The sequence below is a fragment of the Batrachochytrium dendrobatidis genome (assembly GCF_000203795.2).
Source record: "Batrachochytrium dendrobatidis JAM81 unplaced genomic scaffold BATDEscaffold_1, whole genome shotgun sequence".
Lineage (NCBI taxonomy): Eukaryota > Fungi > Chytridiomycota > Chytridiomycetes > Rhizophydiales > Batrachochytrium > Batrachochytrium dendrobatidis.
The window spans coordinates 1,491,774-1,517,852 of record NW_006281099.1 but is presented as its reverse complement, the minus strand read 5'-3'; the positions used below and the strand labels follow the sequence as shown (position 1 = coordinate 1,517,852).

Here is a 26,079-nt window from a genome sequence, read left to right as displayed (position 1 = left end):
CAGGCCAGCCACCTTCACACTACAATCCACCTCCATCATTGATCTAGCACGCCTCTAAATTTGTCAACTCCGCTCCAAGCTTGATTTTATATTTGCAATCATGGCACTTTATGAAAAAATAAACAAATTCAATGAATAAAATGCAAACTGATTTTTAATTATGCACAGCAATGTAGATTGGGAAGCCATCTGACCATTAAACAAAAAGGCAGTTTGAATAACTATAGAAGAAATGGAGAGACAAAGGAAGCTGAACCAAAAAAAGATGTAGACAATAAGGTTTTGAAAAAGCAAACCATATAGTAATCTAAAGAACGTTGTCTCACCCATATTAAAAATGGGTAAATTCCTATCTACTCATAATAGGGTCTTCAAAGACCTTTAAACCGAGGCAGTCAGTAGATTATCTGATGGAGTGATTCCCATTGGCAACCACCACACTGTTTGCAGAAGTGTTGTTGTTATAGCCCAAATATTGCAATACGGCACTCTGATCCGCAACATCGAATGCACAATTAGTAGTGGCATAAGAAGCATCGGACATGATGGCATGGCCTTTGGCAGACTTGCATAACTCATCGAGTTCATCATTGTCATTATTATCCAGAGTATTGTTTGATAGAGTACGAGATCGATGATTACGGTAGTCTGTTTGTGAAATTCCAGTGTTATCGGTAGGCAAAGGAGGAACAGTAGGCAAAGACTTGTCCCATGGTTTTGAAGTCTCGGCAGTAAATGGAAGGATAGTATCGAATGTAATGGGAGGGCCAGATGATATTTCGGGTAGCTGAATGGGACCGGGAGGAAATGACACAGACCGAGGTTTGGAGGGATTGCTGTCAGCACTGGAAGAATGTTTGGATAAAGATCCAGTATAGGAGTAATGCCATGAAGGAAACCGGAAAGCCTTCTTGGGCAATGCAGCTCCATCAGTAGATGTAGTATGAGGGAGCGACATTCTCTTACTTGCAGTAGCATCGTCTGGTGTAGTTTCAGGAATATTGATGGTATCAGCAGAGCGACTGGTAGCAATAGTCGAGTCCTGGTTTGCTTGAGCATGGTGCTCATGACTCGGAGTCTTGTGTAGGATTCTAGTGAGAGTTGATAGTGATGACCATAGCTTTTTGCTGGGATTAGGAAGCGGGTCGGTGTGACTGCAAGGTCGATGGCTAGTATTGCTGTCCGTCATACTATCAGCAATGGCGGATTTTGTAGGAATATAAGGATCCAAAGTGCACTCGACGGCCAAGATAACTGGGAGCGACTTTTGTAATAGCAAAGGCGAGCAGTTGCCGTCAATAACGAGTGGTGGCTGCTTATGCTTTGAGGTGTTATCAAGTGGCTGCTCTGGCAAGACTGTCAGCGACGGCTGGATGCTCTTCTTCTTACCAACAATAACAACATCCGCTTCTTTTTCTATTGAGTTGTTGGGCGGACAACCATTACTAATCCAAGTATTTAAGGGATTGTCACTACTATGATCAGGGGCGGATTCTATAGGGTTGGAGGGTAAAGGCTTCTTGGTCAGACTATTATTACGCATCACAACCAACTCTAACGAATTACGACGATGAAAGGGGCGCGACTCCATGGATTCACCATCTGGGCTACTATCTGACCTAGCAATAAAGCCATCGTCACTACCAACAAGAACTTTTCCCGAGTCAATCGTGTCTGCAATCGGCAGGTTGGACTTGCTCGTATCTATAACAAAAAGGTTAGCTGGCATATCCTTGGCATGAGCAGTATTCTCATTGCTGCCAAATAACAGGCTGCTCCATGCTCGCTGTAAATTCTGTCGCAACCAATTCCATGGTCTAGATTGACCATCTGTTTTCTCGGCTGCTGTCGATCTACCATGTCGATTGTGGTAGTGGAATATACTGTGGATACTGCTGGAATGGCTGCTATATTTGTATGGCTCCAATATTGCTGTTACTAATGGATCAGAAAATTGCACTCTCTTGCATCGTATGAGAGTGCACTTATGAACATGATTGATGGTAGTGGTAATTTCAGCATCAGTTGTTTCTGTAGAGGTTTGGGGAGCCGAATAGAGCATCGCCATTTGAACGGATGATACTGTTACATCTGATTTCATATCAGTATTATCTACATTTATACAACTAGTCGCTGCATCAATATCTGCCATGGCGACTGCAGAAACAATTATAATTATTAGTACAAATCCATCGAGTTGCCTAATTGTCGTGATGACTATTTCCACAGAATAGTCATGTGATTATAAATGCTAAGCCATTTGCAACCCGTGATTCTGTCATACCAGTCTTTCTCACTGCTTTAGCCTCAACATCACATTCCTACTATTCACGTGGCTATACTTTATCCCATCACTCAGTAAAGCTTATTGCATCAAAATCCAGTCATTCCATCTTGCACAGGTGCTACTTGTTCTCAATAGTTCAGAATCATCCATCATATTTAAATATTGTTTCTAAATTACAACCGTATTCACTTACAATTCAACACTTGTATTTATCTTGCAGTGACTATTTTGGAATATACAATGATTAAATATTCGTTGCACTTGCTACACATTAACTCTAATTGGCACTTTCAATTCAATAAACACAACGACCATCATACAATACAAACTATAGGTTCAAACCAAGATTGTTTCCGTGTTGATCATCAGGAAAAATACCAGTAAACTTTGTCAAGGAGTTTAGAGCATGGTGATGTCCAGTACATGTAGTGTAAACTATCACTATATGAGACTGATGGTTTATCATGTGTTTTGACACATTTAGGGTTCCATTTATATGAATACGGCTGTAAGGGGTGGATGATATAAAGCCCATAACAAGAACACGTCCGTATTTCAAATCTGACCAACAATAAATTTTTTAACCTCAAACAACTAGCTTAGGTGGACTTGCCCAAATGTCTGAAGCCTTCATACAACGACCTCGGATATACATTCCTCCCAAAACAAACCAGTTTACCAGTAATATGGCAAATTCAAACAACAACAGCCTCGACAACGTCAATGTTGGACCAGACACGCATCTTTCTAAAATAAACTTATCCAGTGAAGTCGTTGTAGACCGCGTAGCTGCAGATGCACTTTTGTCAACTAGCAATAGCGCAGATAGACCGTTACCGTCACTTCCATTCAAACAGAAACACTACCAACACAGAAAAGAACATGATGCTGACTCTTCCCATCTCAGTCCACCAAAAAAGAAATCATTGCTGAGCGGGTTAGGCAAACGGGAAACTCAAACCACATCCATGCCTTCATCTCCACCATCCACATCTCAAAAAGTCAGATACAATGATACCGAATCTGCTGTTTCTCGCTTAAAATACTCTCCAATAACCTCGTCATTAACAACCGTTGGAGTAGACGAGGTGGGATTACTACTTGGAGAAATTATCATGGGGTTAGAAGCCCTTAGTTTGCACATGCCAGAACTGTCTACTATTTTAAAGCAGTTATCGGAAATCAAGGTAATTGCAAGATTGAAGTTGTCATGCCAAATTAAAACAGTTGAAAAGTATTGTGTTGCTAATTAAGTTAACATGCACGGTTAAACCGATAGGATAATTTAGTGCTAAAACGAGATGACATCAACAGCCATATAAATGCACTCTCAGAATCCTTTAATCCACTCAAACTTCAAGGCGCATCAACCCCATTCACTCCAGGTATGATGGAGCTAGTATCATCACCACAATCCTCATCTATAGACCCACTTCCGTTTCACCGAGCAATCCGCAACACTGGGGTTTCCAATAACGCAGTTGAACACTCCACGGCATCCCATATGATCTACAGCTGGATGTACGAAATGCAAAAGATTGCTTGGATCATGAATGAAAAGGTGAAAAAATACCAAAACGTCGTTTCCATTGCATTGAGCACGGGCTATCATCGTCGTAAATTAATCGATTTCTGCACTCGCATCCGATCTGCATGGGCAGAACTAGCAAGTATCGCCTTTAAATGTTCAAACGAGTCCAATATGCTACATATACGTCAATATGCTAATCATTTTTTTGCATCATTAGCTACTTGAGCTGAGTGTTGCATTGGCTCAAACATGCACTCAAAAAACCCATCAAGTGGCTGAAAATATCACCAAACTGGCTGTAGCCACAGGAGTACCCGGAGATTGGGCAGGTAATGTTCAACAGCTTTGATCTCAACCTTGCTCATATGTTTATTGATGGCAACTCTTTTTATTTGATATTAAACATTTAAACAGACATCACTTTGGATGATGCCAAAAGTATTTTCATGCAAGGCGAAAAGTATTTCATGGGTTATGGTGTAGTGAAATCTCATGACATTGCTTTTAAGAGATACGAGGTTTGGTTGTTGTTGGTCATTATGTGCATTGCCAAAATGTTCCAATTTAACTTTGTAAATGTCAATTCTAAATATAGGTGGCGGCAAAGATGAATTTGGCTGATGCATGCAACATGCTTGGAGTCATGCTTGAATTTGGATTGGGTCGTAAACGAGATATGCCAAACGCGACAAAATGGTATCGAAAGGCTGCCGAAGGAAAATCAGCAGAGGCACTCAACAATCTTGGTCGATTATATGAGCTAGGACGAGGATGCCAAGTAAGCCATGTTTTAGCTACAGAAATGTATAAACGAGCGGCTAAACTGGGTCACCTTGATGGAATCACCAACTACGGTATGCTTATTGCTAATCCCAGCGCTAATTTTGGTTTCGGTTTAATGCTGGATCGACAGAGTTTTTAACAAGAATTTATACTCCAACGCATTTCATTTCAGCATTCATGATCGAGAATGGGTTAGGAGTAGCACAGGATTTACGGATGGCAGTGGAATTGTATCGATCCGCAGCCGATATGGGGTATGCTCGTGCTCAAAATGCATTGGGAAGCTGCTACTATCGAGGTCGAGGAATTCGCCGCGATCACACAGAAGCAGTCATTTGGTATCGAGCTGCAGCTGATCAGGTTTGATATCGCTGCACTCTGACTATACTTGATTATACTTGGCTATACTGATGAATTTAACTCGATAGGGATTTCCGCCAGCACAAAATAACTTGGGAATTTGCTATGAAGAAGGAAATGGCATTGGAAAAGATAACATCATGGCTAAAGCGTATTACCAAAAGGCAGCGGATCTTCGACATCCAAGCGGTACCAACAATTTAGGATATATGCTATTGACGGAAGGAGATTATATTGCAGCAATGCAGTATTTTCATGTTGCGTTATCATTGGGAAGGTACGTATTACAATACTGAAGTTTAGGCCTGGTTTAACAGTCAGTTCATAGTATGCCTAAATTTTACTACGAATTGTTTAAATCTACATAGCATCGATGCTGCATACCATCTTGGTACAATATATGAATCTGGATGCACCGAGCTTTCCAGTCTGGTCAAGCGAGCAGTTCAACTATCTCAATCTACCATCACTCGTCAAATAGAACTGGCAATTCAATACTACCAAATTGCGGCAGACAAGGTATGCTTTATTGAAAAACGCAATAGCAGTGTTTTATTAAATTGTATGGTTAAATTCATAATTTAATTGCCATATTATAACTGAAACAGGGACACACTAACGCACAGGTGCGTCTTGCAACTGTTTTGATTTGCGTTTCTCAAGCGACTACAAATCTAGAAAGTGATGCATTCTTGTTATCATATAATAGATCACGCCAGACAAAAAGCTCCTTGGAAACCAAATTTACTTTTGGCGAGACATCAACGGCGCGGTACGATGCTGCACTCAAATATTTATTAATGGCAGCAACGCCTTCTACTGAATCAGCTGCTGGAAAAAATGCTCAAGACAATCAAATTGTTGGTCAATTAGAATTGTTGTCTGTCCAGCAAAACGATAAACCCCAGGGTCCAGAATACCAGAACCACGATCGCCACAACTATGGTGCATATTATACTAATCAAACCAGCTTTAACCAACAAAACACATCTACTCAATCAAATTCTGGGCTTTTTAATGGAGATCCAGAAGCACAAAATATGCTCGGAGAGCTGTTTGAGATGGGATACGCAAGAGGGTTGGATGGAGATGGAGATCCTACAATTGCTGCATCATGGTATAGACGTGCAGTGCGACTTGGTCATGCTCGTGCAACTTTTAATCTTGCTGCCTTGTATGAGACTGGTCAAGGAGTTGCCAAAGATTTCGACAAAGCCATTAAACTTTACCGCGAAGTATGTACCTCATTCATGACAAGTATGATTAAATTATTGGTCTTGTCTGACTCGTTTATACATTGATGTATTTTATAGGCTGTTCGTCGTGGTAATCAAGAAGCTTCTGAACGACTGGCTACTTTGGCCGATCTTCCTCTTTCCTCAATGTAATAGAGTAGATTGACTTTACAATAAAGGTTTAAAAAATCATTTGAGCTGTATTCACGTACAATGCAACACTTGTATTTATCTTGCAGTGACTATTTTGGAATATACAATGATTAAATATTCGTTGCACTTGCTACACATTAACTCTAATTGGCACTTTCAATTCAATAAACACAACGACCATCATATAATACAAACTATAGGTTCAAACCAAGATTGTTTCCGTGTTGATCATCAGGAAAAATACCAGTAAACTTTGTCAAGGAGTTTAGAGCACGGTGATGTCCAGTGCATGTAGTGTAAACTATCACTATATGAGACTGATGGTTTATCATGTGTTTTGACACATTTAGGGTTCCATTTATATGAATACGACCGAAAGTCAATTTCTAGTAAAAAACTGCAGCAAATGCTCGACTATTGTTTATTCTAAATCAAATAAATCCACTGCAAATAGATACAAAAGTTCCATTTTACGTGAATACAGCTGTAATATTTAGTAAATGTTTCAAGTAGCCGCAGCATCTGCAGCAGATAACTCTAAATGTAAACCAGCACTTGAATTACCTGTAACCGTGACAACCCACATCGCTGCAACATGTAACTCGACTGATTCAACTAAACCTACTGTAAATTCTGGTTCTACTATGCCAGCCGCTTCAACTGATGTATCCAACCCAACGTTTTACAAACGCGCATTGCCTGTATCGTGTATCGCACTGCATACACAACAGGGAAAGGCTCTCTTTCGTGAATCTCTGGACCAAGATTACATGGAGTCTTATTTTATTCTTTCAATGCAATTTCTAACACAATCCGAGCCTGCTTTTTGCGGTCTTAGCTCGTTGTGTATGGTCTTGAACGCACTGGAAATGGATCCACTACGAACATGGAAGGGAGTGTGGCGATGGTATGACGAATCCATGCTCGATTGTTGTAGAAGTCTAAAAGAAATACGAGAAACAGGGATATCTATTGCAGAGTTTGTATGTTTAGCTCAATGCAATGGTCTTACCGCTCATCTTCACCGACCTGGTGGAGATTCCACATATGATAATTTTTTGAAACAATTAAAGCAAGCATGCCAGTCGCCAGATATACATATGGTGGTCTCATATGATCGCAAGGCTCTTGGCCAAACTGGAACCGGGCATTTTAGTCCGATTGGAGGGTAATTTACAAGTATTGTATAGACATGACGTTTAAGGAATATGAGATGAATAATGCTATTTAAATCTGACTGCCCAATCTAGATATAACGAAACAAAAAATATGGTTTTGATTTTAGATGTTGCAAGATTCAAGGTATTGTTTTAAATGCTTAAATATTTTTCAAAGGGTCATACTAACTGTATTCTAAACCATTTTATTCAAAGTATCCGCCTTATTGGGTGTCTACTGATTTACTATGGTATGTTGATTAACTTTCCATGTCAGTCTTGTTTGCCAGCTGTTGGCTTACTGTGCATTGACTCACTAGGGAATCAATGAAACCACTTGATCTTTCTACAAATAAGTCAAGAGGATATGTGATTTTATCGAGAGGAACACGACCACTCATTCAATCTGTTTTTAGCCAACTGTCAGTAACAAGTGGATCGTGGCCACAGCTAGCAAACATGCTATTTCAGGTCTTGCCGCAAAGGCTAAAAGAAATGCCTTCTAATAGCACAGTGGAAGAAGTCATTTCTCAAGTCATTTCAGCCATACCGGATGTATTCAATTGTATTGTAGATGATCGTACACAGCTGTTTCTTCCAAAAATACTTGCAGATGCGGCATTGGCAGTTCAATCAACACCTACACATTTTGATGATAATACAGTCCGTGCTACAGTAGAGACTCAGTTGCCATTAACATCAACATCAAATACCGGCTCCTATGACGCAGAGACGATCAAGCAGTATATTCAAGGGCTGGATGAACTCTTGGCTCAAATTTGCAGCACAGAGCTATACGCGACGGTATCTTCTTCGATTGCAGCAAAACGAAAGCTAAAAACATTGGAAGATATACTCAACGGCATTGCAGTGAATGACGAGGCATTACAAGTCCTGTCACAAATCCAGTCGCAGCAATCATTTTTTTCATCCACATGTCCAAAGGAAGTCATGTCTCCAGATACCTTGGTTTCATCAGCAGATTTAAACCTTTCAATGTTGGATCATGGTGATGGGGTTGTGCAAAATGCATCAGCCATGTCATTATTTAGTCGACCATCGTTCAATGGCAACATACCGCTGTCAATACGATACTCTGTTCTAGATCGCATGAGTCGACGCAATTCTGTCGCTGCCTTGTATCCAGCGTATAAAACAACTGATCCTACATCGTCACTTTGTAATAATCCAAGCGACATGGCAGGTAATGACTTTTGTGCATTTCTTACTCTGTTTCTGTTTGCACTGTTCTCTTTTCGGCCATTGTATGAGAATCTACCAATGGGACCACTAGAGAAGCAAATACGCAGACTAGTAGATGCCGGACATGCTAAAGTATCAGAAGGAGTGTGGGCAGAAATATACTTGTTGAAAAACCAAATGGCAGCACTGACTGAGCTGCAGCAAGATTCCAATAAATAGATTTACAAGTTGGAAGCGAGCAATTCAATTAGTGGTTTCCTTTATTCTGAAGATACAGAATTGCTAAACAGCAAGCCATCATGTCACACAGTCACGGAGGGCATAACTGCAGTGATGAACATGACCATGATCATGATGGTCCTGATAGAGGAGAGGAAGTCACTCTTATATCTCAGATTGACCTGGACAATGTCCGTTGTCTGAATGAAGCCATTTCAGGGTATTGTCTTTTGCCTAGAGTCTTTGTTTCTATACGCTACTGCTAAACGTGTGCTAGACTGATCATATATACATGAACTAGGTCGGTAAAGAAAGTGTTTCGTCCATGGGACAAGCGGTTTGATGAAGGACAGGTTGGATATTGGCTTATAGCATGCATTATACATTTGGATTTGTCAGTATAAACCATTCTGTAATACACACAACGATTCTAGTTTGTCGAGAGCGATGCAGACGAGCAGTTGATTATATTCATTCCGTAAGTATATATCTCGAGTCTTGATTATACTGCAAACTCGCTGCTATTTTATATGCAAAATTCAGACTTGTTAAATAACACTGCCAATAGATTTGTTAGTTCTGTCAAACTCAAGTCCATTGCATTGCTGGGAAACAACGATGCCAGTGCTCCATCATGCATGAAAGTGTACGTTGGGATTGCTTGCCTACCTACAAGAACTCTGTCCTCACTACTCTTTATATTAGATTCATCAATAGAGAAGATATCGATTTTGGATCGGTTGAATCTACTGGCTGTCAGCAGGAATGGGAACTAGTTGAAACGATCCCAAGGGGTGTGATTCCAGAATATCCAACTCGTATGACCAAGTTTGCCAATGTCCGTAATCTAACCTTGTTTATTCCAAGCAATTTTGGCAGCGAGTCCACCAAAATCAACTATATTGGACTCAAGGGCGAGTGGACAGCCATTACCAAGGCTCCGATCATTACTATTTACGAGGTAGTTGATGCTAGTTGTAATACTAGAATACACCAGCAATTCAATTATACACTAATCTTGCTTTTTTGGGTTTGTATATTTTAAACAGTTGGCTGCCAATCCTGCAGATCACAAGACAGAGGCTGATAGTTTGAAGGGATTCGGCACAATCCAGTGAATCTTGGGCAATCAAGCCATGTATCCACATCCTGTTGGGAATCCCGTTTTTATCTCAATAGCCCATCTATATTATTCATTAAATCCCAAGGCAGTTGAAACTTTGATAAAGCGAGGATTTTAGAATATATTTGGTGTGGGTGCCAACTGCCATGACTTTTGGTGGGGACGATTCTGCACCCTTTTCAACTGTAGCATTATGATGATTGCCTAGGTTTAGGATGGTGAATTGCAGATATGCCATTCGTGAACCTACTTTACTAGTAGTACATTGTACCTGGATTGTATCTCCAAGTACTGCGCTTGATAGAAACTGAAGGTGCAGATCCACTGTTGTTGACATGAATGCCTCTGGATTGCATGCTGCTAATGCGAACGATGTGCATACATCTGCCAACTATAGATGCACAGTACATTTGAAAGGTTCATTTAAAGAGTCTAAGTTTGTTGTGATGATGCAGTTTCATTCTTTGAACCTTGACAAGTACACTCAAGCAATAGAAAAATGCTTACTATGGCACATGCACCACCATGCAACGTATTCAATGGGTTTAGCATGGATTGATCAACGACGGTTTGAAAGGAAATCAAGTTGGGAGTTCCGTTCTCTCTCTCATCAACAACTTTCAAACGGCATATGATATCATGCCCATATCGTCCATGGTACATGTGTTTAACCATATGGTCGAATACGTCCTGAGTGAATGCCATGATCAAAGAGTAATTGAATGGATAAAAGAATATCTAGCTGAATAATGTATTTTGTAAACACTCGTGCTTCAGCAGACGAGATTTGCATTGGATCGCGTCGATATGTTGGTCGCATATCTACGACTTGACAACTGTATTGACTCGAGTCAAGGAATTTTTAGTTGGCCCAATATCGGCTCTTTGCCAACTAACCTATCATGCTTGCAGCAGAATCTAGAGACCTGTTTAATGCCCCAGCTGCATCCCAAACAGCAAGAGTGGACAACTCCGCTCCCTATTATTCAGACACCCAACCAACACAACAGTCACTGCAACAGCCACAACTCTCGGTTCTATTCAATATATCTAAAAAGGAACAATACACGCCCAGCAATGGGTTCAAGTCGTTACAACGAAGGCTGCGGTCAGCTTTCAAAATCGGCTTGTAAGAATGCTTGCATTATAGCTTAAATATTGGCAAACTACCAATATAATAAAATGCATTGCTCATATTGGTGTATGTTGAGTAGTAAAGTTTGGATAAGCTGTCTGGACACCTATTCAACCTCTGCATCAATTGTAATCCTAGTAATGCACAACACGCGACGAATACTTGCTATTTAATGGTTTTTATTATACTCATATTTATCTATATCTTTTAGATTCAAGGAGGATATGAATCTGCCTAAACTCACTGATACAAATTTGCTCATCTTTGGTGCTCCAAGGGAAAAATTCTCCACTTCCGAGGTAATCGGATGGCTGATTATTGTATTGGCAGCTATTGCACAAAATAACCAATTAGAATGATTTCAAATAATACTAGTTTTCGGCACTCAAAGCATATCTGGAGCGAGGTGGATCTATTTTGTATTTGGCTGGAGAGGGAGGCGAATCAGTTTCCAATACCAATTTTAACTACCTACTTGAAGAGTACGGTATGATGGTCAATCCAGGTATGTCATTTAGTGGGGGTTTCAAAAATATGATATTCAGGCATATCGATTGATCAGTTATAATTAAATTCAACTGTACATGTACACAGATTCAGTTACACGTACTGTGTATTTTAAATATTTCCACCCAAAGGAAGTTCATGTGAGCAATGGTGTATTGAACCGTGAACTAAATCGGATATCTGGAAAGCGGGAATTGAGTACGTCTGACCAGTCGACACAAGATTTAGGGAAGACCAATCCCAGGTGTATTTAAATTTGAATGGCTTATGCTTATCAGGAAACTATAGATGAATCATGTTAACTCGAGTATTTAAATTTTGAAATACAACGTAAAGCTCCTTGACATTTGTATATCCGTTTGGGGCCTCGCTAAATGTGCAAAAACCAGCTGTTCCACTGTTGTCGTCAGGAACTGTATCGTATCCGCTCAATCGACCGATTGGTGCTGTGTATCAGACATCCAATAAAGGCGGAAAGATGATTGTTGTTGGATCAGCCAAGATGTTTTCAGACGAGTATATTGAAAAGGAAGAAAATGCCAAACTGTTTGATGTGTTGATTCAGTTGTTGACATCTGGTATGTTTTGATTCAATTTTGAATACAACAGTCCTGACTGCTGTTGGTTATGTGCACACATGGTGCTGATTGTCTAATGTAAATTTTAGACAAGGTTGTTTTAAACAGCATTGATTCCAATGAGCCTGATGTAAGAATACGGTTTTGTCAGTGACCAGATTGATTTTTATTGATTGACAAAACTGATGGATTTTATAGATTTCTGATTATCATTATCTCCCAGAGACCCCAAAATTATCAGAGACGCTACGATCGTGTCTGCAGGTACTAGAGAGATTTAGGCCGTGTATTATAATACCGAATTGAAAAACTAGACTAATTCAGGGATTACCAATACACTTATATTTTCAATTGAATAGGAAAGTGATGAGTTACCCAAGGACTTTTCAACCATGTTTGATATGAAGCTGTTTAAATTTGATACTAGTCTGGTTCCTACAGCAGTTCGATTGTATTCACAGATGAATATCAAACACGGGCCGTTGACACTGATTCAACCTCAGGTACTACATAGTGGGAGTTTCAAGCATATCAGGATGTGATTAAACCATGTCTAACGTGTTCAAATGTATACAATCAACACTAAACTGTATAGTTTGAAACACCGCTGCCTCCATTGATACCAGCAGTGTTTCCACCCATGCTAAAAGATTTGCCACCACCCTCACTTGATCTTTTTGATCTTGACGAGCAATTTGCAAGCGAAAAAGCGCGGCTAGCGCAACTCACCAACAAGTGCCATGATGATGATTTGGAGTATTATATTCGTGAATGTGGTGATATTCTTGGGGTGACTGATCGTATGAATGCCAATCGAGATGGCAGCAATGCAGGAGAGAAGCCCGATGCAAAGCATATACTCGAGTATGTGTTCCAGAGTATTGCCAACTGGAAAAAACTAGATCAAGTCTAGTTTACAATGAGACCATTTTAATGGATTGTGAAAGCATACATTTAGTTGGTATCATTCACTGCTGTAATCACGTAAAATGAAGCACTAAATGGGTGTCGAAATACATAATAAATGGCCAGTCTCATGGTTGATTGGGTTCAGTTTGCTAAGCTATATTGTGCCCCTTGAACTGCTTAGTCGACTGGTCTTTTAGTGATTACTATGCAGACAGCTGTTGCATTTCTGGGATGTAATTTTGTTTTCTTGAACTGGAGTGCGAATATGATAGTTTAGGATAGAGTTTGGTTGAAAACATCAGGATAAATCTGGTGATCGTACGATGCATGGCTATACTGAACAAGACAGTCTCAGTTTAAAACTATAGTTTGTATAATGTATGTAGTGTCTATTGAAAAGGTCGATTTCTAGTAGAGAATCAAGACAAATACTTGACCATTGTATATCCGAAAACAATCACAGCAAGATCAATACATAAAGATTAAAGTTGTAAAATCAAACATGGTGCATTTTAAAAAACAAGACAAAAATTGAATGACAGGATACATTCAAAATGAAAGTATATGCATGTAAATAGTGAGCAGACTATTTAGAATCATTCCCAAAAAGAACAGCGACAAACATGACTGATAAATACAACTACTCTTCACGCTGGACAGGAGTAGACTCCTGAATCATAGATAGTTTAGCAGTGGATTGAGATAGTTTAAAAATGTTGGTATCCGAGTCATCACTATCAACATCAAAGCCACCGCTCAAAGACTGAGCATCGGCACCAGTCTTGACTGAAGCCATCATATCGGGAGAGATGGGCGAGATGGGAGCAGTTGGGTTGGATGAGTCCAAGTAAACGCCACCAATCTCACGACGGCCACCCATTGCGATTCCCAGGTCAGCGCGACGACCACTTTCTGTGGTGGAAAACATACCAGAAGAAACGGTAGTGTCGCCGGTGGGGATCGATGGATTGTATACTTGTCGAGATGCACCCATGGCACCCATTCCTGCTTGGGAGACTGGAGAAGTGAATGCCTGTAGAAGAGGAACTGCTGCTCTTCCTTCAGCTAGCTGTTCCTCGGTAAACCGACGTTTGGTGGCGGTAGCCAATTGTGGGCCGAGAGTTGGAACAGCGGTGTAACCATATTTGGCTGCCTGTCTGGACAGTGAAAATATAGAGTTGATGACCTGTTTTGTAGTGAGCATGATGAGTTAGTATAACATTCAAAGTCATGGTGTCTTACAAGACACTCCATATCATGATACCTGGTTGATATTCTTTGCTTCGAACAGATCGACAGTCTGGAAAGACTCAAAGGAAGGCATGCCCAACTGCTTGGTCTTTTCCAAGTACATGTGAATATTTTCCATCTGTTTAAACGGTAGTTTACTGTCAGCAATCTTTCTGATGGGATCATTGGGCATAATGGCATTGATGGTCTTGCAAAGAATGACACCGTTTTTGAGGTTTTCGGCAAACGACAAGTCATCATTGAAGTTGATGCCCGACACTTGTTCCAAGTACTGACGTGCCTCTGCTTCAAGAAGAGGACTGTACTTTGCAGCTGCCTTTTCAGCCAAATCCTTATCAAGAGATTGTGGGGTTAGTGTCATTTTCAGAAGAGTTGGTGAGGGCAACTGAGTGAGTTTTAAGAGATGAATGTGGCTCATACGGGTCGGTTTGTTGTGGGCTGCGGGTTGAATACTGCCACCATCAACAGACAGCTTCACATCAAAGAAAGCCTTGATTTGTTCACTTGCGTCTTGTAACTGCTTGACATTATCAACCCAAACTCAAGAGTCGGATTCGATTATCAAGTTGATTATCAAGTCAATTCAATTATTCAATTCAATTCGTGTTTATCGATTATTCAAGTCAATTCGGCTCGTTTATAATTTTCCCTTTTGATCATCTTTGAATAGCGAATGACACTGTCGTCCGTCATGGCTACAAAAATCGCCTTTTCATTCAAAGGAACTCCTGCTTATGGTATTGGCTTGCATTCCTAATGTGTATAACTTGTCGGTCTTTTATACAAGAGCACAAATGATTAATCGTTTGATCTTATCAAGGTGCTTTGGCTACTGCCTATGCTCTGATGGCCATTCGTAAAGAGAATGCGACTGGTTTGGCTGCAAACAGTTGTGCAAATATTCAGACTTCATTCTCTGCTACCCAAGACAAGGATGTTGTGTTGGATCATGATGGGCAAGTAATACTTGTTGCCATTCATCTTGGCTCAATACTAACTTTGTGTCAATCTTGATTCCGTATTACAGACAGACCATTACTGGATCAAATGCTGTCTGTCGTTCGCTTGCTGCACTTCATTCTACCTGTGGTCTGTATGGCTCTTCTGCTGCTGTTTCTTCTCAGGTAATTCAAATCTGCAGATTTGATTTTTTTAAATTTAAAATGCCAACTAGCAATCCCTAATCTACTGTATAGATTGATTACTGGTTAGACTTCTCTCAGGACAATCTGTTTGTTACCGATTTTAAAAAACTCGCATCATCGTTTGATGTCTTGAACAACCATTTGACCCTTCGTTCATTCATTATCGGATGCTCGGCTACCATTGCTGATCTTGCTGTTTGGGGTGCTCTCAAATGTATGTCTACTTTTTATTTTAGTTGCAACTTGTATTGGCAGGCTAAAAATTAACTCGACCGTAATACTCGCTTGATTTAGCCAACGCTATATTCAATAAACAGCTCAAGGGCGGAAAGTACGATGGAGAATATCTGATTAGATGGTATAATTCAGTCAGTGCTCTTGATTTTGTCATTTCTGGATTAAAGGATCTGGATGTGGCCAAGAATGCTGCAAAAGATCGCAAAGATCAAGGGTCAATGAGTATCGATCTTCCAGATGCCATAGAAGGCAAAGTTGTCACTCGTTTTCCTCCAGAACCCAGTGGCTATCTTCATATTGGCCACGCCAAAGCCGTTTTGCTAAACGATTACTTTGCTCGCCAATACAAGGGAAAGCTAATCATCCGATTTGACGATACCAATCCTAGCAAGGAAAAGTTGGAATTTCAGGACAGTATCACTGAAGATATAGCACTTCTTGGTGTCAAGGGCGATATCTTATCCCACACTTCGGACCATTTTGATCATTTACTGTCCGAGGCTATTCGACTCATTAAGCTTGGTAAGGCGTATGTGGACGACACCGTTCAGGAAGTTGTAAGTCAAATAGTCAACGTGAATGGACTATCGTTTTAAGTGGTTTCACAATTCAGTACTGATTTGTACTGTTTAAATTTAGATGCGTGCTGAGCGTTTTGATGGTATTGATTCCAAAAATCGTAATTTGTCTATTGAAGAAAATCTGAGCCGGTTTGAAGACATGAAAAATGGTACCGAGTCGGGTCTTAAATCATGTCTTCGTGCCAAAATCGATATGCAGGACAAGAACAAGGCAATGCGCGATCCGGTAATTTACCGTTGTAACCTAATACCTCATCATCGTACAGGATCACAGTACAAGGTGTATCCAACTTATGATTTTTCATGTCCTATTGTCGACTCTCGTGAAGGCGTAACCCATGCTCTTCGTACTATCGAATACCGTGATCGTAATGCCCAATATGCCTGGTTCATAAAGACGCTTGATCTTCGCTGGGTTCATGTCTGGGACTTTAGTCGTTTGAACTTTGTCTACACACTGCTTTCAAAGCGCAAGCTAACTTGGTTTGTTGATGAAAAGCATGTTTCTGGATGGGACGATCCTCGCTTCCCTACAGTTAGGGGAATTCGTCGCCGTGGTCTAACCATTGATGCGTTGCGCCAATACATTATCTCACAAGGTGCATCTCAACGCGATCTTATGCTTGAGTGGGATAAGCTGTGGACAATGAACAAAAAGGTTATTGACCCTATTTCTCCTCGCTATGTTGGCATTGCCAAAAAGGATATTGTCAAGGGAATATTTATTGACGAGACGATTAAAGTGCACACCAAAGAGCTTCTCAAACACAAAAAGAATGCCGATCTGGGAGTTAAAACCACTACTTTTGGACCCGAGATTTATCTTGAGCAAAACGATGCCAAGGACTTTGAGCAAGACGAGGAAGTCACTCTCATGGATTGGGGCAATGCATTTGTCAAGTCCATTCGACGCAATCCAGAAACAAATCAGGTTGAAAGCGTCGAACTTGCTCTGCATCTTGCTGGTGATGTGAAAAAGACCAAGAAGAAGTTGACGTGGCTTTCAAGCAGCATGGATCTGGCAGAAGCCTCAAAGCCAGTGGACCTCACTCTTTTTGATTATGACTACCTTATCACAAAGAAAAAGCTCGAAGAAGAAGACAGTGTTCAAGACTACCTTACTCCTGTCACAGAGTTCAAGGTGGACGCTTTTGGTGATGCCAACTTGCGTCTTGTCAAAAAAGGTGACATTTTGCAGCTTGAGCGCAAAGGATACTACATTTGCGATCGTGCATATGATGCGAATACTCCTGATCTTGCTATCCATTTAATTTTCATTCCAGATGGAAAACTTGCATCGCTTGCTTCAAAGGCAACTGACAATAGTTGCGCAGCCTCTACAAAGCCTCTTGGCTCTAGTTCCGCCACTGCCAACAAGAAAAAGGAGGGCAAAGCAACTTGCGTTGCCGCTAACGAAAAAAGTGGAGGTGTAGCAGCTGGCAGTATTGTTTGTCCCGATACAATGTATCAAGTTGATTCTGTTTATGGCCAACAAGAAAGCATATTAGATTATCCCAATGATAAGATGTACAAGGTGGAACCCGTCTATGGACCTGAAGATTTAGGTACTCAAAAACCTAAAAAGGCAGCCAAAGCAGCAGCCAAACTATCTGGATCTGCTAAAGTATCTGAAGCCCCCAAGACAGCTACCATGGAATCATCATTAATTTCCAAGCTGGATATTGTTGTCGGAAAAGTGCTGGATGTCAAGAAGCACCCTGATGCGGATACTTTGTATGTTGAGCAGATTGATGTTGGCGAGGACAAGCCTCGTGAAGTGGTTTCTGGGCTTGTGAAATTTATGACTGAGGATGAAATTCGAGGCAAAACCATTTTGGTTCTCAAGAACCTCAAACCTGTTGCGTAAGTTTTTGTACTTGCTTATTGGCCTGAACAGATAGATTCTAAATACTTTTAGGATGGTTTGATTATTGTAGAATGCGTGGCATCAAGTCCTACGCAATGGTGCTTTGTGCATCCAATGCCACGCATGACAAGATAGAGTTTCTTGTTCCTCCTGCTGGCAGTGTTCCCGGAGATCGTGTTTATTTCCAAGGTCATGAGGGTGTGCCCGAGGCACAGCTTAATCCTAAAAAGAAGGTTTGGGAGGCGATTCAACCGGATTTCACTACTCGAGATGATCTGGTTGCAGTCTGGAAAGATGTCGAGTTTCGTACTGCCAAGGGTGTTGTCACAACTTCTTCTCTTGCCAAAGCCAGTATCAAATAAGTACTGCACCACTTTCAATCTCAAAATAAAAAATTGACAAGATTAACTATCCATTAGCAGAAAAATCGACATTCATTGACAAATTCCACAAATTAAAGTTTTAGTCTTCATCCATTTCATCAGCAAGAGCTGCCTTTGCCAGACGAACGGCTTCAGCAGCAAGCTCTGCCGGAACCACTTGATGCATTCCTTTGGATTCATCACATATCCATGTTAGTTCAAGCTCAAAGCTTTTGTCTTTGGCCTCGTCATGTACAAAATGGATACTTTTAAACATGTCAGATACAATATTGTTAGTAACGATATAATTCTCCAGTTAGAACGTATTGGAACAACTACTTACATTCTTGCAGCTTCTTTGACGGCTTCTCTAGCAGTGAGTTCGGTAAATTTAAGTTTTTCAATTTCCGTCTTTGCAACTTGTTTTCCCTTTCCAACAGCACATCCATTGTAGCCCTATAGTAAATAAACAGTTCGAGTTACTACATGGTCTAATATGCATCAATACAGTTGTAGTGTAAAACAGTTTTCAACCGACTCATATCAGCAAAGACTTGCATAGAAAACACCAGACGGCTCAATCATGTACAATGCTGGACCATGAGTATCCATTGATGCAATGATTGTTGCAATACCAAACGGACGAACCGACGAGTATAGAGTAAATGCAGAAACGTACTGCGCAACACGATCTGCAATCATCTGCGTGAATTAGACATTTACATAGATTTACAAGTTGATTAGTACCTAGTTTTCGAGCTCAAAACCAAGATTCTTTGATTACAGCTTTAGTGTACCTTTGAGGGAATAGGCGACTTGTAGTTGTCTTTATAGTTGGCAGCCTCCTGACGAGCACGAGTAACTAAATGGCGAGAGTCGGCCAAAAGCCCAGCCCCAACCTAGATTGATACAATCGAAAAAAAGGCAATAGTTTAATTTATCATGCAATTTGAAGCAGGACTGCAGTATAATGGCGATTATGCTTACCATACCAATGTGCTGGTCAACAGTCTGAATGCGTCGATTGGAGCCAGGAACCAGCAATTTAGACTGAACTAGCTTTTCATGAGCAAGAACGACTCCGTCTTTTGCACGAATGCCAATGCAAGTTCTGTTATTGGAACAAAAAGATGAATTAGTTGTGAAATCAAGATTAGCAGGCGAGCTGGATCTAGATAATCAACGATATGAGATTTTACGAACACCAACAAGTTTAATACCCGCTGTTTTCGACGGCCTTGACAGCATACTCAACCTGGAAGATCCGACCATCTGGAGAGTAGGTTGATGCAGATAAATCGTACTGTATTATTGATATCCACAAGCCAAAACAGTTGCAAGGTCAGAGTTGAAGATCAAACATGTAGAAACAGAAGATAGAACAAGATGCCGACCACTGGCACAAGCCTATTGCAGACAAGCAAGCCATTGTATAAGAGATGGTCTTGACTAATCTGGACAAGACCAGGGTGAGTAGTTCAAGACTGCTCAGATCCAGTTATGAAATACAAATATACTGCAATGCATTGACAGACACAGTCCAGAAGCACTCCATATGCTGCTGCCCTTGCAGACTGCCATTCTCACTTACACCAGTGCCGATTGAACCCATTGCTGCGTATAAGAAAGAGTCCGCAAAATACAAAGTGCAATCCCTATATTTAAATTTGACATTCTCTATTATTATAGGGTCTGTACTGTATATCTTGCCGTTGCTGTTTTTGGATTTATCCCGCGGATTGCTCGGAATGTCGCTGGAAATCGAGGCTGCTGAGTACGCCTTTTTGTCAATCTTGTCTATTGCTGTTTCTATTTCTTATTCATTTCTTAGTGTTATTCGACTAGTTCAACAGTTTCTCAAAGAAAATAATTTATTGCGCTCTCTTGCCGTTCTTCAAGTATGCTGGCTAATTTTGCATAGAAACATGGATTCTTTTTTGAATTATTAATCTTCAATCCATTGGGTTTATAGGAAGAAACAAATATTTCATTGAATACTGTAGATAATGCTGAAGCTTTTAAAGCGGATATCCTACATGGAAGATGGGATGCTGTTCTTAAAACATTGTCAACCATCGCCGTACCTGCAAAAAAACTCATTGATTTGTACGAGCAGGTAATCCATTAATCAATAGGATCATATCTGCAAATCTATACAATCCATTGCTATGTGTCATCAAAAACAATGCCATTTATTCACCAACATTCAATAGATTGTCTTGGAATTGATTGAACTCCGTGAACTCGTGGCTGCAAGATCACTACTGCGTCAAACAGATCCTATGCATGTGCTTAAAGAAATTTATCCAGACAGATATCTTCATTTAGAAACGCTTTTGGGTAAATCTCATGTCAGTTCTAGCGAGGTGCGTACATTGTCTCGCTATACTATCCAAACTATTTACTTATCAACGGTATACTTGTATTTTATGTATTTGCAGATGTATCCTAATGGTGTCACTAAAGAAAAAAGACGCAAGGCTGTTTCTCAATGTATAAATCTCGATTATTTCTGTTTACACGGTGGATTGGATCATCATCTGATCATTGTATTATTTTCATATCTAGCGCTTGATGCTGAGATTGCTGTCGTTGCGCCATCTCGCTTGCTTGCACTGTTGGGCCAGTCAATAAAATGGCAGACTTTACAAGGTATGATCCAGCCAGATGCCGCATTCGATCTGTTTAAAGGAGTTTCTCCTGCCGCGCATGCTGAAGATGATACTCCACCATCCATAGCAGTGTCAACTATCAAGGTAAACCCATGCATTGAACATTTAACTTGTCATTTGGATTTAAATAGATTTTGCAACAGTCATGGTGTGAACATACAAACTATTCATTTCCTATCACTATTAGTTATACTTGATGCATTTCTAAAATCATATCCTGTATAGTTTCCAAAAAAACAATATGCAGAAGTCGCTACATTTTCACCCAATGGAAACTATTTTGTTACTGGTACGATTGATGGGCTGATTGAGGTTTGGAACTACATTACTGGAAAACTGCGCAAGGATTTGCCATACCAGGCAGCAGTATGTTTTTTTGCCATCTGATGTCATTGTTGAAACTTTCTACATTCTATTTTGAGTTGCTAATGTTGTGATGCTTAGGGAAACATCATGCTTATGGAAAGCGCTGTATTGAGTTTGACATTTAGTCGCGACAGCGAATTGTTGGCGTCAGGGTCACAGGATGGTAAGATCAAGATCTGGAAGGTGCATACGGGGCAGTGCATTAAACGATTTCCATTGGCTCACAGTCAGGGCATAACATCGCTGTATTTTAACAACGACTCAACCCAGCTTTTATCTGCTAGTTTTGATGGAGTAGTCAAGTTGAGTGGTTGCGTGTTATGCGATGCGTTTGTAAAGTGGATTGGCTAAACATTTTTATCAACCCCAATTATGGCAATAGAATTCATGGCTTAAAATCTGGTAAAACCTTGAGAGAGTTTAGAGGACATGCCTCATTTGTCAACAGGGCTGTTTTCTCTACAGACATGTCTCGTGTAATCAGCGGTAGCAGCGATGGTACTGTAAAGGTATAGTCGAATAGAATATGCAGGATATATTGTCTAGTCGATCATATTGACATGGTTTAAACTTACGATTTCTCATTAACATTAGATATGGGATGCCAAATCTGCTGATTGTCTTGTCACGCTGGCACTGCATAATGGCAAACTGGCTCCACTTGGTGTTCAAAGCTGTACAGTCACTTCAATTTTATTAACACCAAAAGATCCTGATCATATCATTGTTTCCAACGAGAGTTCTATCGTGTACATGATTTCAATCAAGGGAAAGGTAAATGCATTGCGTTGAAACTATCAATCCAAACCAATACACCAAAGCATTCGAGTTTTGTGAAATCTCATCACAAATTTATCTAGATTATAAAGACTATGAAGCTGGAAGCAGAAACCCCAACAGATTTTATCACTGCTGCTGTTTCCCAAAATGGCGAGTTTGTCTATTGCGCTGGCGAAGACGGAAAGATATACGCATTTGGGACTGAAGGTGCTGCGTTGGTATCCCATTTTGAAGTAGGTGATTTTGATTCAATGCCCATCATTCGACTCAAGCTACACTAGTTCTTGTACATTATTGATACGCCTTGATGGTTAAAACTGGTGCGATTTATAAACATTTAGGCATCCAAATCTGAAATTATTGGAATGACACACCACCCATTCTCCAACATATTGGCTATATACGCAGACAATGGACTAGTAAGTATGTGGAAATAAAAGATTTAAAGCGATTTATTTTGAGTCTCCTCTCTGCTACGATAGGATACACAAGGATTGACTTGAAAAATTTGGAAAAAATAAAAACCAAAGATAACAATATGTTATGTCGGGAGTTTAAAGAATAGTGCATCCGCACTTGTTTTGAGATTTGTCAGTAGTGTCTACGACAGTGACAGTAGTGATAGTGCCAACTGGAGGTTTGGCAGGAGCGGCAGGGGTGGAGGCGTAAGTCTCGATGTATTCGCGAGGCTGAAGTTCAAATGACTCTCGAACAGCCTCGATTTGTGGACTAAAGGTTGCCATGTGGGATTCTCGAGTTTCAAATGGCTTTTCAACTATAGAACTAACCAAATCATTTTGGGAAGTACGGTTTGAGATGGACGAAATAAAGTTTTCTTGTTCAGAAGTTGATTTGATGGTTTCAAGAACTGGGGCTTCGGTTTTACTGGGTACAACGGTGGTAATCACGGTACGAGTAACACCAGAAATTGTTCCAGGACCAACTGACTCGACAGTCTTATTCAAATTATTTTGAGTAGTGGTGAGATTGTAGACATCAGTAGGGAAAACAACTTTTTGGGCCGAGACCGTAGTTTCAATTGTCTTTCCAAAAGCAATATCTGAAGTCACAGGATTACGAGTTTCGTCAACTTTGAGTGCTTCAGACTCACGCCGAGCACTTGCTTCAACTTCGCGCTGAATACGATCGTACTCGGCCACAGCATCAACTTGTAACTGCATATTTTCAGATAGAGTGGCCGAGGGAATACCAGCATCTTGAGAAATGTGCTGCGTGACAACAGGTGCTCGGCGAGCGTGCTCAGTTTCTGCATGAATACGAGCTTCTTTTTTCAAAAGATACTCTTCACGTTCTTTAGCGCTCATTTTCTAAAACAGTACAATGCAGTTACAAATATAAAGTTAGCTAATGTAAATAAACCAGTTCATCAAGACTGTGAATTAAAAAGCCCTCTTACTTTGAGACGCTGATCTTCCTCAAAGCGTTTCATAGCCTCCTGCTGTTTGCGAAGACGCTCCTCGCGGAAAGCTTCTTCGTTACGCAAACGCTCAGCCTCAAGCTCACGACGGCGCTTTATATCCTCTTCATTGAGTTTTTTGGCAAGTTCAAGTTTGGCAAATGCCTTTTGTTCTTGAGCAACAGTAAAGGCACGATAGTCGGCTTCTGTTTTACGCTGTGCTTCCTCTTTTTGACGCTCAAACTCGGTCATGACAGATTCTTGACGAGCAAGATTCTCAACACGAGTTTTCTCCTCAAACAACTTGGAAAGACGTTCCTTATCAAGACGGCTTGCTTCCTCACGTTCAAGAGTCTGTTTAAGAACATGTGCCTTTTCAAACACCTCAGCTTCTTGCTTTTGAGTAGCTTGAAGTTGAGTCAATTTGGCTTGATCCATCTCAGCTTGCTTTCTTTGCTCAAAATCCAAAATATTCCTTGACCGTGTATTAGCTTCAAAACCATCTCCAGAAACACCAGAGGTGGCCAGTATAGTATCGGCAACGGTATTCTTGGTATGTCCGGTTTCAAGGGAATTGATTGTTTTTTCAGTATCTGCCGAATCAATCCTCTTTAAGTTGGTTTGGGAAACTTCGGTGTCAGTTAGCGCTATTGGGGTAGCAGCTGCAGATTCACTAGAAACAATTTCCTCAGTAACAGTAGTTTCTCCATTTGTGACTGTAGTAGTAGTCTTTACAACGGTAACAGTTGGTTCGGAATCATCGTCATAAGTGGTGGTGTATGTGGTATAGGTAATGGTAGTAGTAGTAGTAATAGTATCAAACTCGAATTCACCAGTTGAACTCAGCTGTTGAGAAGTAAGCGTAGATGATGATACTTTGGTATCGGTAACACTAAAATTTAAATAAACATAAGATAAATTGAATAAATGACAGTACAAAATAAATTGACAACTTACGGCTCGAGTGCAAAGTGATCAAAAGTAGATGCATCTACAAGAGGTGTAGACTGAGAAATGGATTCTGTGGCAGCTATAGCATCATTCGACAACGCGTTTGGAACAACGTATGTTTGCGAAGTAGAAGAAACAACAACAGGCTCAGAAACTGTAACCGCTTTTATAGACTGAGAAGACTCGGCGGCAGAAGCATTTTTATAACCAAAAAAGCGATTGTATAAAGCAGAACCACCCGTGGAAACTGCACCAGCAGTAATACTAGCTGGAGTGGTAGGTGTGCCAATCTGATCAATCTGATCAATCTGATCAACGTGCTCGATGGCATCAGTGATTTCTTTGGTATGTGTTGCTTCGATATGTTCATCGGCAACCACTTCAGTCTTGACAGTCTCGGTCACATCTTCGACATTGACATGCTCGATTGGAGCGGTCTCGGATGCAACTGCGTACATTTCATGAACGGTTTGTTTGACTGGTGACACGATCTCATGCTCAACGTGTTCAGCGTGTTCAACGTGCTCGACATGAGTGTCTGCAGCTTCTTCGACAACTTCGACAACTTCGACAACCTCGGTGGTCTCGGTAGTTTCAGTGGTCTCGGTAGTCTCGGTAGTTCCAGTGTTCTTTTTGCGACCAAACAGTTTGTTGTATATGCTGGTGCCTGCAACTGCAGCTCCACCTACGACTGCTGTACCAGCTGCAATGGCTACACCACCAACTGCATGTGCACCCTGACCGATAGCATGGCCTGCATCTTCTGCAGTGTGTTTGACAGTGTCAACAATGTGCAAATCGGTGCTAGATTTAGTAGGTGTGTCAACGTGTTCGACTGATTCACGAACATCTTCATATGTGGCATTGGCATGTTCAGTAACAGTTTCATATGTGTGCTCAACCACATCTGGATGTGCAACATGTTCGACGTGTTCGACGTGTTCAACGTGCTCAATTTGATCAATCTGATCAACGTGTTCAACGTGTTCGATGGCATCAGTGATTTCTTTGGTATGTGTTGCTTCGATATGTTCATCGGCAACCACTTCAGTCTTGACAGTCTCGGTCACATCTTCGACATTGACATGCTCGATTGGAGCGGTTTCGGATGCAACTGCGTACATTTCATGAACGGTTTGTTTGACTGGTGACACGATCTCATGCTCAACGTGTTCAGCGTGTTCAACGTGCTCGACATGAGTGTCTGCAGCTTCTTCGACAACTTCGACAACCTCGGTGGTCTCGGTAGTTTCAGTGGTCTCGGTAGTCT

General features: G+C 40.7%; 10 protein-coding genes across 10 annotated transcripts; 6 read left to right on the top strand and 4 right to left on the bottom strand.

The window, feature by feature from the left end:
- Positions 1-364: 364 nt before the first annotated feature.
- Positions 365-2,177, bottom strand: BATDEDRAFT_34032 (uncharacterized protein). Its single transcript, XM_006675667.1, has one exon. The coding sequence runs from the start codon at positions 2,150-2,152 to the stop codon at positions 404-406; it is 1,749 nt and encodes a 582-aa protein (XP_006675730.1). The 5' UTR covers positions 2,153-2,177; the 3' UTR covers positions 365-403.
- A 2,236-nt stretch (positions 2,178-4,413) lies between these two features.
- Positions 4,414-5,257, top strand: BATDEDRAFT_8526 (uncharacterized protein; the record flags this gene model as incomplete). Its single annotated transcript, XM_006674955.1, has 3 exons — positions 4,414-4,672; positions 4,774-4,961; positions 5,030-5,257. Coding segments are annotated over 3 exons (675 nt in total), but the record flags the coding sequence as incomplete, so codon positions are not given.
- A 1,736-nt stretch (positions 5,258-6,993) lies between these two features.
- Positions 6,994-8,928, top strand: BATDEDRAFT_85496 (uncharacterized protein; the record flags this gene model as incomplete). The annotated part of the gene is made up of 2 exons (XM_006676239.1): positions 6,994-7,517; positions 7,827-8,928. The coding sequence occupies 2 exons, from the start codon at positions 6,994-6,996 to the stop codon at positions 8,926-8,928; spliced, it is 1,626 nt and encodes a 541-aa protein (XP_006676302.1).
- Positions 8,929-9,008: 80 nt separating this feature from the next.
- BATDEDRAFT_85497 (uncharacterized protein) lies at positions 9,009-10,046 on the top strand (the record flags this gene model as incomplete). Its single annotated transcript, XM_006676238.1, has 6 exons — positions 9,009-9,148; positions 9,230-9,281; positions 9,363-9,406; positions 9,497-9,574; positions 9,634-9,889; positions 9,978-10,046. The coding sequence occupies 6 exons, from the start codon at positions 9,009-9,011 to the stop codon at positions 10,044-10,046; spliced, it is 639 nt and encodes a 212-aa protein (XP_006676301.1).
- Positions 10,047-10,124: 78 nt separating this feature from the next.
- On the bottom strand, positions 10,125-10,756 carry BATDEDRAFT_21636 (uncharacterized protein; the record flags this gene model as incomplete). Its single annotated transcript, XM_006675274.1, has 2 exons — positions 10,125-10,442; positions 10,559-10,756. The coding sequence occupies 2 exons, from the start codon at positions 10,754-10,756 to the stop codon at positions 10,125-10,127; spliced, it is 516 nt and encodes a 171-aa protein (XP_006675337.1).
- Positions 10,757-10,953: 197 nt separating this feature from the next.
- On the top strand, positions 10,954-13,184 carry BATDEDRAFT_21635 (uncharacterized protein; the record flags this gene model as incomplete). Its single annotated transcript, XM_006675273.1, has 9 exons — positions 10,954-11,180; positions 11,398-11,485; positions 11,562-11,691; positions 11,781-11,937; positions 12,030-12,271; positions 12,361-12,401; positions 12,470-12,535; positions 12,631-12,774; positions 12,867-13,184. 9 exons carry the CDS (start codon positions 10,954-10,956, stop codon positions 13,182-13,184), a joined length of 1,413 nt encoding a protein of 470 aa, XP_006675336.1.
- Positions 13,185-13,664: 480 nt separating this feature from the next.
- On the bottom strand, positions 13,665-15,024 carry BATDEDRAFT_15396 (uncharacterized protein). The gene is made up of 2 exons (XM_006675055.1): positions 14,445-15,024; positions 13,665-14,366 (listed from the first exon to the last, which is right to left on the bottom strand). Exons 1-2 carry the CDS (start codon positions 14,847-14,849, stop codon positions 13,821-13,823), a joined length of 951 nt encoding a protein of 316 aa, XP_006675118.1. The 5' UTR covers positions 14,850-15,024; the 3' UTR covers positions 13,665-13,820.
- A 31-nt stretch (positions 15,025-15,055) lies between these two features.
- Positions 15,056-18,681, top strand: BATDEDRAFT_34030 (glutamate--tRNA ligase GUS1). The gene is made up of 7 exons (XM_006675666.1): positions 15,056-15,168; positions 15,252-15,387; positions 15,459-15,555; positions 15,628-15,790; positions 15,871-16,370; positions 16,453-18,257; positions 18,332-18,681. The coding sequence occupies exons 1-7, from the start codon at positions 15,105-15,107 to the stop codon at positions 18,621-18,623; spliced, it is 3,057 nt and encodes a 1,018-aa protein (XP_006675729.1). The 5' UTR covers positions 15,056-15,104; the 3' UTR covers positions 18,624-18,681.
- A 42-nt stretch (positions 18,682-18,723) lies between these two features.
- BATDEDRAFT_84713 (proteasome core particle subunit alpha 7) lies at positions 18,724-20,235 on the bottom strand (the record flags this gene model as incomplete). Its single annotated transcript, XM_006675941.1, has 7 exons — positions 18,724-18,889; positions 18,967-19,079; positions 19,182-19,325; positions 19,421-19,522; positions 19,611-19,734; positions 19,844-19,926; positions 20,215-20,235. 7 exons carry the CDS (start codon positions 20,233-20,235, stop codon positions 18,724-18,726), a joined length of 753 nt encoding a protein of 250 aa, XP_006676004.1.
- A 136-nt stretch (positions 20,236-20,371) lies between these two features.
- BATDEDRAFT_8785 (uncharacterized protein) lies at positions 20,372-22,878 on the top strand (the record flags this gene model as incomplete). The annotated part of the gene is made up of 11 exons (XM_006674981.1): positions 20,372-20,521; positions 20,596-20,739; positions 20,837-20,989; positions 21,065-21,116; positions 21,192-21,379; positions 21,521-21,661; positions 21,740-21,963; positions 22,044-22,170; positions 22,256-22,435; positions 22,522-22,674; positions 22,783-22,878. 11 exons carry the CDS (start codon positions 20,372-20,374, stop codon positions 22,876-22,878), a joined length of 1,608 nt encoding a protein of 535 aa, XP_006675044.1.
- Positions 22,879-26,079: the final 3,201 nt, after the last annotated feature.